The sequence below is a fragment of the Gymnoscopelus braueri genome (assembly GCF_963280865.1).
Source record: "Gymnoscopelus braueri genome assembly, chromosome: 16".
NCBI classification, from domain to species: domain Eukaryota; kingdom Metazoa; phylum Chordata; class Actinopteri; order Myctophiformes; family Myctophidae; genus Gymnoscopelus; species Gymnoscopelus braueri.
The window spans coordinates 18,586,767-18,598,147 of record NC_137616.1 but is presented as its reverse complement, the minus strand read 5'-3'; the positions used below and the strand labels follow the sequence as shown (position 1 = coordinate 18,598,147).

At 44.2% G+C, this 11,381-nt stretch overlaps 1 protein-coding gene across 1 annotated transcript in view; it reads right to left on the bottom strand.

Annotated features, from left to right (window-relative positions):
* The window catches only part of LOC308102850 (kinesin-like protein KIF3C), a gene marked incomplete at its 5' end in the record, with an annotated part of 28,871 nt that extends 17,715 nt beyond the window's left edge, over positions 1-11,156 (bottom strand). Inside the window, 3 exons of the mRNA XM_080452704.1 lie at positions 6,504-6,640; positions 7,439-7,509; positions 11,062-11,156. Coding sequence (XP_080308830.1) covers positions 6,504-6,640; positions 7,439-7,509; positions 11,062-11,156 — 303 coding nt within the window. The remainder of the gene's footprint in view (positions 1-6,503; positions 6,641-7,438; positions 7,510-11,061) is intronic.
* Between the last annotated feature and the right edge of the window lie 225 nt (positions 11,157-11,381).

Sequence of the window (11,381 nt, the reverse complement as noted above, 5' to 3'; positions counted from 1 at the left end):
AAACATGACTTAAACCAATCTGTATGGTAGAGTATGCTAATACAATATAACTAACACATAATAAATAACACATCTGCAGCGGTGGGAGGAGGTCGCCATACTCTTGCATTGAGTAGGGCACCTAGTATATTCCTGCCTGAACCTCATAAGCCCAATATATCTCTTGGTTAAGGGAGTGGTTCCTCTTGACTGAGTAGTAAACGTTTGGTTTCCCACGTGAGAAGTTGCAAAAAAGAAACTGACTTGATTTTTCGTTGCTCCAGTAATATTTCAGGTCCGGTACTCAGCGGTGAAGAATGAAATGCCATTGTTGACGTCCAGACAATGTTACAGGCCCTTAAATAGATGACTGTAAGCGAGAGAGAGTGGAAGAGACAGACAGAAAGACAGACTGTGACATGACAGGAAGCGCCAGCAATAAGATTGTGCGTACGTACGTGCGTGTGTTTGTGCGTGCGTGCGTGCGTGCGTGCGTGCGTGCGTGCGTGCGTGCGTGCGTGCGTGCGTGCGTGCGTGCGTGCGTGCGTGCGTGCGTGCGTGCGTGCGTGCGTGCCCGTGCACCTGCATGTGTGACAGTGTACTTTAGATTAAACATTGGGTAGTTTTTTTGTTCCTCCTTGGGGTGGGGGGAGGGGGGGTAGCTCTTGCATATTCATATATGCAAAAACAACATGAATAATTTCCCTCTCTACCTTCCTCCATCTCTCCAAAGGTTAGCTCATTAATTACAGCCCAACAATTAGCAGGAAATACTTTTTATAATTAATTATTTTGGGTTGCTGCAGTGCCGCAGGTTCCTGCATAACTTACGATGAGGTCAAAGCCCAGGACAGCTGTTGCTGTGTGTGTGTGTGTGTGTGTGTGTGTGTGTGTGTGTGTGTGTGTGTGTGTGTGTGTGTGTGTGTGTGTGTGTGTGTGTGTGTGTGTGTGTGTGTGTGTGTGTGTGTGTGTGTGTGTATGTGTGTGTGTGCGTTCTCATATGCCCGCTACTTAAGCTTTGTATGTAAGTCATATGCCATGTTGATACAGGTCGATGTGTGTTACATTATATGCGAAGCCAAGCCATACTTCCTCTGCCCCACATCAACCCTCACAGCCATCCATACCGCCAACAAACCCCCCCGCCCCCCCCCCCCCCCCCCACACACACACACACACACACACACACACACACACACACAGTGGTCTTAGTGTTGGTTGTAGCCTGTGGGCCTGTGGTATTTGAACTGCCTCTCAGACTCCAGTCTGTCCAAATTCACTATGAGAGATTCAGTTCTCTGGTTGTCCCATGTACTGCAACTGAGAAACACACACACACACACACACACACACACACACACACACACACACACACACACACACACACACACACACACACACACACACACACACATCTTGGCCGATGTGCCACGTAAGCACTGATCTTTGTTTCGGGGATTGTTTGGCGGAAGGGAACAGTAGGCTACTGGAAGCTCACAGGGAAATCCTCTTTGTAGATCAACGGGTATGTTTCTACACAGACACACTGGTTTGGTTTCTACCTACAGTATGCACGTGAAAAGAAATACAACACAACGATTTCTCTGTGGGAGCACACCAACTCCAAACCTCACTAAGAAGCACACTCAAAACCCACAACCCCTTCAACATCAGACACAAATATTCCTTTTCAAAGGAACACGCTCGTCTTTATTTATGCCCTTGTTACTTCTTGTTGTATTGAATCAAGAATCAAAAACAATCGAGAGGGTTTATTTGTCACTACTCTGTGTGTACAAGCAGCAAAATGCTAGTGTGGCGAGCTAATACAACACAACAAGAACAATAATACGAATAGAAATGATTCCATAATAGTTCCATAATATGCTTCTGTTGTATGGCCAAACCAGTTTCTCTGAAACCAGCCATGGGATTGTTTATGCACAATCAATCAGTAATATGGGAATACATCTATCCATGAATCGATATACAGTATGTGTGGGAAGCATTGTCAAAACAAGGTGGTCGAGGTTTATCCAAGTCTGTCCAGTAGTTCAACAGCTGCTCTAGGGAGCCAAGAGTGTACTGCAGCCTGTACTGCATGTCTTGGGAGAGAATTCACAATGATTGTATACTGAGTCATAAGCCTCAATCTGGGAAGGATTTGGAAGCGAGGTACTGTAGTTGCAAGTCCCAGTTTGAGTTTGAAAAGTTTTACTCTCAAGAAACAAATGTAACTCCATATCACACAAGCTCTCGCACACAGTGAGGGGGGTTATTGCCTCCTTCTAAGGAAAGAAGGTGTGTGTGTGTGTGTGTGTGTGTGTGTGTGTGTGTGTGTGTGTGTGTGTGTGTGTGTGTGTGTGTGTGTGCGTGCGTGCGTGCGTTTGCACAAGCGCGCAATGATGCAAGGTTGTTTGAAGAGTGAAAGGAAACATTCTCCCACTCTCTCCTCCCATTACACATATTTGTACATTTCAGCGGCAGTAAAAACAGCAAATCAATCTCATCCAGCGCTCTTCAGAAGCCCCTTTGAAGTGTTTGCAGTAGATGACCTCCCACTTTCCTCATCACACGCACGCACCCTTCCCTCCCCCCCAAAAAGAGAGAGAGAGAGAGAGAGATACTGGTGCAATAAGCTATTTATCCTGCTTCACAAAAATCTGAATGTTAGAAAAAAAAGTTGGGAGAAAAAAAATCCGTGAAATTTTCATCAAAAGCATTCTAATCAGGCACTCCTCAGGTCAGCTAATGAGTTGGCAAGAGTGGGGCCCTCGCCGGGCGGTTCGCTTCAAAGCACCGGCTCATTAGCGTTAGCAGCTCTTGATTATGGTACTTTTACATGCGCCCTCATACACACACACACACACATGTCCATGCATATACGTGCTACCTTTTTTTTTTTACATGCTAACAAATTGCCTCTATGGCTCTCTTAAGCTCTCTCTTTCACATATGCATGCATGCGCACGTGCACGCACGCACGTGCACGCACACACACACACACACACACACACACACACACACACACACACAGAGAGAGAGAGAACTGTCATTTGCCCAGTTAGCACGATTAGCATCATTAGCAGCCAAGGTCAGTGTTTGAAGCCGGAGACAGACGGCGACCTCCATCTTCCTTCAACCAGCCTTTCAAATAAAATGAAAATGTCTCCCGCCTACTTTCACAGCTCCAAAGTTACACTGGCACAATTAGACAGCTTTTTCTGACTGCTTGCATCTCTCTCTCTCTCTCTCTCTCTCTTTTCTGACACACACACACACACACACACACACACACACACACACACACACACACACACACACACACACACACACACACACACACACACACACACACACACACACACACACACACACACACACACACACACACACACACACACACACACACACACACACACACCACAGATCAGGGGAAAAGAGAAGAGGGGGGGAGAAAGAGGAAAGGGCAGGAGTGGCAAATAAAAAGAGAAGAGGAGGCTGGTGGAAAAAGAGGGGGAAGGAGGGAAGGAGGGTAGGGAAGGAGATAAGTTTATTAGGACTTCCACAGAAAATCATCTGTTGTCCAGGTTATGTTCCCCCCGTTGTAGCCTACCTCACTTTTTCAGCTAAGCAAAAGTGAACCTGTGCTGCTGCTGTCGGCCGTTGCCGGAAATGAGACAATACTGGAAGTCGATTGTGCAGAACTGACGTGCGACAATGGATCTCCATATATGGAGATCACTAAAGAATGCATGGATTCTCTGTGTCTGACCGATGTCAGTAATGATGCCATATTGATGACATCCGTAATCTCCATATATGGGCATACATAAGGGATACAGACAGACAGATACAGAGATCTCCATATATGGGCATAAAAGGGTAAAGCGGTTAACTGGTAAAACGGGTACAATGGGTAGGTATTGCATATTGCCGCGTAGGGACACATCTCCAGGAGGGTACACTGCAAGCCTGGAGTAATCGCCTCTGTGAATAAGTACTGCGTTAAATTAAAAAATAATATTCAACACATTTTGGTGTGATAAATGTTCTAGGAGGTTATTCCCCAGGGAATACCTGGTAACCTCACTACTAAATCCTGCAACAGAGCAGGAGCTCATGTTCAGCCACACTCATATACACACACGGCAGCACTGCAGTGGCTCAGGGGTAGAGTGGCCGGGTAGAGTGAACTGGAAATAAACTTGAAATCTTGTTGGGAAAAAAAAATCCTGCCTAATGATGATGTCACTGGTAGACGGTTTCTGGACTGTCCACAGCCCTCCTACGAGACACAGACCAAGTAGAAAAAAATTATACCATTTTATCATCAGTATTAGTGAGGACCAATTATATGAAGATAGGTTGAAAATGGGTGAAGTCGTCACTTTTTTGACACTTTTTAGTTGGTTCAATTTCAACGTTAAAATCTCCACATCTGACAAATTTCTCTTCTTGGCCGTATTCCACTTCTCCATGTCGTAAACTCCAGGGACGAGGCCTCTAAACTGAGAATATTCAAGGGCGTGTTATTTAGATTATTATTTTCAGCTGCCACATTTATCAACGCCCAACTAACACTCTTATGCAGTGATTGCGAAGATACGACCATTTCATGTATCACATGTGAACTGTCGTAAGATTATTGCTGCACTCGGATCTGCGCTGGTTTCCGCATTAGATTTTTAAATGATGTCCTAAAACAAGTTTGTCCCGACCTGTGACTTCACACTGTTGTACAGCTCCACTGAGAATTAATTATAAACGATGGCACTCCGCTCCTCTGGGTTACTCAGCCTCCCCTGTTCACTGACAGTGAAGGGGGGGAATCCAGACTTTGCTCCTTGATATAATTGTCCAATTAGAGCCTCGATTCTGGTTCCACTTGGGGAGGCTTGCTCATCCTTGCTGACATTCATTGGTCTCTGTCCTAAACACAGCTACAGTACAATGTGAATAGTTCAACTGCCTTCAACCTTTAATTAATACATGGGTGTTAAAGAGTGGAGCAAATGGCAACAGCCCAAAACCCAGCAATGGGGGATTTTCTGGTGAGCTTGAAACCAAATGAGCAAGAGGGGGATTCTAAAAAGGCTTCTCTTTATATTTCTTTCTTAGTTTTCTTTTTTTCCACCAGTCTCCCTCCCCCTCCCTTCCTTTTTTCACCCATTCTCTGTGGTCAGTGTGTGTGACAGAGGCCCCAGGCTGACTAACGGCTGAGGGCGAGATGTCTGGGAGATGGCTGAGCCCCTGTAATTCACTGGTGGCGGACAACCATCAACCGTCAATTTGTGCGCGAGTGCGTGCTCGTATGCATGTGTTGAGTCGTGTGTGTCCAATGTGAGTTGCGTCAACGTGCGTTTGTGCACTTGTGTGTGCATGAACATGTGTGTGTGGGTATATGTGTGTGTTCCCAGAGAAAGCCTATTGAACATGCCCTCTCCAGTCTATCAGATTATCTCCATTAGTGGATTAGCCGGATTAGCCGGATTAGCGGGTTAATTGCGGTCTGCTGCTGCGTTGGTGCGCAGAGGCTAATGATGGCTAACGCTGGTTAATCGCACACACAGCCGCGTTAGCTAGCCATTGCAACGTCTGGCAACATGGCACACACATCAGGGAAGCAGCGGACATTAGGCTAGCTTCCCATGAGGATTAGCAACAAGGCAATGTATTTACCACACTGCCAGCCATGAGTAAATAACAACTAAAACATACATAAAGTTTTAATTGAATCCTGTTCTGTATTCGTTTTGTTAATTAACTACCAGTCGAGACCATTTTCCATTTCTTTTGTTTGAATTCAATTTGTTGAAGTAGGTTACATGCAACCCATTTATCTCCTTTTTTCATGTTTTCTCTCCTGTTGTTGCCTTATTCCATTTTAATGAACCCATGCTTAAGATAATGTTCTGTCCTATGGAAATGTTTTTCTACTTGACTGAGCTCATTCCTAACATAATAATCGGATTTATTTTCCATTTTACTGAGCCCTAGCCACATCTATGACCTCCCCCTCCGCTGTAGCTCCGGGTATCAGTCCCATGAAGTAACGATCCGGCTGACTGGTGAAACGATCAAATTCTTACCTATTTCCGAACATTGTATAAAATATTTAAAGGTAGTCCTGGTCCTGGTATCCTACAGATGTGTATAGTTTTGACGCTGTGGTAAAATTAAACAATGTGTTGAAACAACCTACCGTAATAAGGTTTTTTTGACAGACTGTGCAGAATTTAACACAGAGGCACGTTCCTGATGTGCTGCTGATCAGGATTGTGCCTGCGTGTTAAATTCGTCCGGATTCAGCCGGATCTGTACTTGACGTGATTGAGTCCTGGAGCTACACAGCGATGGGGCTAACTAAGCCCATGCCTAACATAAAGTTCTGTCCTATATGGAAACGTTTATTCTGCATTATTGAGCCCACATGCCTAACATACTGTTCTGTCCTGGAAATGTTTTTCTGGAGCAGAATTTGGCTATGATAAATATATGCAGTTTTATGTTTCATGCCTTACTGAAACAAATTCATTCTTGAACTTGAGTCTAGGTGAGGGAGAAAAATTCCGCACTTCTCTGCTCTCTCCTCCGTCAACTACCTTCCAGCTAGCATCGAGCAAGGTACTGTATTTGAACTCTGGCCTCTCCAGTGCAGCTGTTCACAACAGAAGAGTGAGTTCACAGTATTAAGCAGCTCACTGGCATTACTATGTGAGCCTGGGACAGAGTCTGGGTTCAGAGTAAAGGGTATTTTATACTTAGTTGTAGACACCTCGTCAAACACCTGATGTGGTAAGGTGTCCCAGTATTAGGGCTGGGAAATTAACCAAAAATATATTGAAACCAATATTTAGAACGAATAACCATCTTAAAGCAGCACTACTGTATGTAACTTTCCTCTTCTACCCTGGATTTGAAGCCGGTTTCCTGTGCAAGTGCTGACATTTTTACCATTGAAGCTTGACCACCAGGTCAACATTTTTGTCAGATCCTGTGTCTATATGAGACATGACCTTTGACACTAAAAGTCTCAATAGGAGAGCAGGGAGACAAAATAAATACAACTACCCCAATTGTATTATTGTATTAACATTCTCTACCATACAGATTGTACAAAATTACATTTTATTCATTAAAAAAAAGTTACATAGTGAGGCTTTAATCTTGCTCATTTAGGTTACCACTTAACTCTGTATTACTTCATTATAGAATATAGGAAATAGCCGATCTACCAGCTCACAATGTGTTGCAATGCAACGCGTTGTGATCTTTTAGATCTGCTATATTAATATATTTTTTTTTTAATCGTTCATTAATTGGAATCAAGGCAAAAGTTTGAAATAATTGTGACACTGATTTGAAGTCATATCACGCAGCCCTGTGGTAAATGCTCGGTAAGGGGAGGCAGCCTCAGTATGTCATGGTGCTGGAAGCTGAGTGAGCCTGGTGTTACTGATGCAGCAGCCAATGAGCTCTGACACATGATGGCTCCAGGACAGGAAGCGCCAGGAGTTATGGGTAAAACTGGTGTGGGTGCATTCAGAGAATCAGAAGTAGACACACACCTATGCACGTCCTCACACGAAAGCACATATAGGAACGCGGACAGGAGTGCATGCACATGAGCACGCACTCTCTCTCTCTGACAGGCAGACACACACACACACACACACACACACACACACACACACACACACACACACACACACACACACACACACACACACACACACACACACTTCATATATTCTGTGAGCACCTCAGCCTCATTAAGGGGAAGTGAAGGGCTCCCTGCTCATCTTTAAAAGATAAAACAAAGTGCTGTGATGTCATAGCTCATCAGCCTTCGCCGAGGAGACGAGAGGCACTTTGGCAGAAAGAGTAGAGTGTGTGATCGCCTGAACGCACAGAACTACCTCTGACTCTCTCTCTCTCTCTCACTCTGACCCTCTCTCTAGCTATCTCTCTATCTGTTCTCTCTCTCTCCCTCTCTCTCACAAACACACACACACAGCGGCAGTGGATGAGGGATGCATGTTGGTTTGGGGCTAAACATGATATCTCCTATCCCCTGGGCCAGCCAATCAGAACAGCCTGCCAGGGAAAAACAGGAAAAGCACTCAAGACTGGCCTGGAGAAAAAACACACACACACACACACACACACACACACACACACACACACACACACACACACACACACACACACACACACACACACACACACACACACACACACACACACACACACACACACACACACACACAGCTGGATAGCCTTAAACCCAAGCACCACTGTACTCTTGCACACACACTACTGTATAACTCCCTCTGAGCAACAATTCATCCAGACAGAGACAAAGAGTATTGTACACACGCCCGACACACTCCCTGGCAGCACACGCACACACACACACACAGCACGTCAATTCACGGCCTCTTCATCGCGGCGGTCCTCATCGCCACCAGGACAACCATCACACAGCATACGGCGGTAATTGCAAGTTATTTGCCACTTGAACCTTAGCGTCCCTATCCTGGGGGCGAACATTTGCCGAAAATAGCCACGATCTACTCACAACGTGTCACAACGCAACACTTTGTGAGCTTGTAAAGATGTTTGGTGTAGTGGGAAAAAAGGAGGGGGCCTAGTATAGACCCCTGGGGGACTCCGGTCAACAAAGTATAGGAGTTTAACCACTTGACCACCCAGCATCCATATTCAGAGGGGCCAAAAATAGCAGATCTATTCGCGTTACGTATGCGTTGTGAGCTTGTAGATAGGCTATTTTTGGCGAAGAGATGTGGTGTAGACGGAAAAAAGACTTGGGTCCGTTTCACTAAGACTATTGAGGGTTTAAGTGGTTAAGCGGTTAGCGACGAGGAAACCCCATCTATCAGCAGTATATGCGCGAGTACAAAGCGGGCGGTGTGTACTCTAATTTGCTGGTCCTCTTAGAATTTCACCAGTGCCTGGGGGGATAGGTCGCTCAGAGTGGGAGCTACGGGGTACGGGGCACAGGAAGTAAGTACCTGGAGGGGGGGGGGGGGGTGCATTCAGGGGAAGTGCCCTGAGGTCCAGGGCCCAGGCAAAAGGCAGAGCCGGCGCTATAGGCACTGTGTTAAGGGGAGGATTGAGGCTAAGTGTTTCCAGGGGAAGTGTAATAGTAGTGGAATCGTTGTTAAGGGAGAGGAAACCTCAGAAGCCGTATTGGTGAAAAGGGAGATAGAAGGGGGGAAGAAAAGACAGGAATGGAGTGAAAGTAGGGTAGCATCCAGTGTTGTGATTGGTTGAGATCAGCTCATCCTTCTCATATTTCAGTAATTAGACTAGAAGGACTCTAAACTAACACATTGTTATGCTTTCTATGTCTGTTGTACAGACAATACTGTCTACTAGCAGGGTATCAAATTTATAATTTTTTGGAATAATTCATTAGTAAGAAATTTAACAGCACGGAGGTACAGTAAAACATTAAGGGCCCTATTTTGCCTTAACTATTATCCCTAAACTTATTTGCCATTTTTTACTATTTTTAAAAAACATTTTCAAATAGTTCAAATAGCCAATCTACAAGCTCACAACGTGTCGATGTAGATCGTCTAGTTGAACTATTTGAAAATGTTTTTAAAAATAGTAAAAAATGGCAAAGAAGTTTAGGGATAATGGGTAAGGCACCGGTGAAAATAGGGCCCTTAGGCTAAAAGGATATACACAAAAACATCCTGGGGAAATGTTTCCATTGTGGTCCTATGTATTCAATGAATCAACAGAATATTAACACATGAATACATGTCATCAACAAAATGATCATAAAAATAGCTATATATAGGAGAAAAAATAAAAACAGCGGCAGTGTCTGACCCTTTATTTCAATGGGAATTAATATCCAACTACACTTGTAGCTTTCTGATAGATGATTTTTCAGGCCAGTGATTCACATCCTTTAATGGATAATGTCAGGGCATTCCACATTACGGTGGCAGAGTAGAATGAGAATTGTCCCATGTTTGTTCTAAATTTGGGGGGTACCAGATCGTGGGTGCTCCCTCTGGTGTTGTGGCTGTGCATGGGTGTCACTCGCTTTGGAGAAATACATTTCATTCGTACATTTGTGTAGCCTATTTATGTTTATATGATAAATAAAGTGTCATCTAAATCTAAAATGTGAATATTCTAGGATCACAGGAGTACTACTAAACCTATTGTCATTGCTTGGGTTCTAAACCTGGCACTTCTGTGTATGCTATCACTGCAATGAAAATATTGACATGCAATGTACCAAAGAGGGAGAGAAAACTTGCCCTTTTTTTTGGAAGGAATTGTCAAGTAAGATTAAAGAAAACAGTACAGAGGAGGCAAAATTACCAGTAGCTTATAGAGCAAAAGCCATGCAGTGTTCTCTCATATTGGATTTGATGGTAACCCAACAGTGTCTTCAGCACAGAGTCATCATCAGCACGACTCCACATGTCAGTTTTCAAATAACAGACCTGAGAAAAGAATGTCCAGCTTATACTAACCTAAGGCCTAGTTTTGTCATGTCTGCAGCTATACAGAAAAATGTCAATTATTAATCCCGGAAATGTGTTACACACAGAGAAACAGTAACATACAACATACAGTACAAACAAACAAATACACCATGGAGATAAAATGTGGAATAAAATCATCTTGATCTTGAGTAAAAAGAGCGTATAAAGTGGGAGTGCAGAGGGGATGACCAATTATAAATGGCGGCTAGATTTACACAAGCAGGTAAAACATAACGCCCTGATGGTAACAGAGAACATTCAATTACAGAAGCTCATAATGCTTGCTACTTAAGTTTACAGAGTTTCTTTGGTTGCAGAAAGAATTCAGTCTCTTTGTTTCACTCTGGCAATCTTAGAACAGATTTTGACAATGCAGTTCAGGTTATTCCACAGTGAGGCTGTGAAACCAGCAGATACAGGACCCAAATACCCAAGACCACCCAAACCACTGTTGCTCAGGACAAATGGTCAAACTGGCCATAGATATACTGTACTCGGAACTGTAGTCAAAATGTTGTTTAGACTTAAGACTTTGGTCAACCTGGCGGTCTTTGGTTGCCTGTTGCCTTCAGACTTGGCCTTAGGTTTGTGACTCTGACAGAAGACATTATGGTCTCCATATCCATGAACATCCATTTCTTGATTTATGTGACTATGTACGGCATAGTACAGCAACATACCAGACATAGACAGAACTCCTCTAACAATTGCAAATTGGTCCCACATCAAAAAATAATAAATCCCAAACATCGAGCGACCCACGAGACCTGTGCATGGTGGGGGGAGTTGGCAATGGTGGGGTGTGTGTGTGTGTGTGTGTGTGTGTGTGTGTGTGTGTGTGTGTGTGTGTGTGTGTGTGTG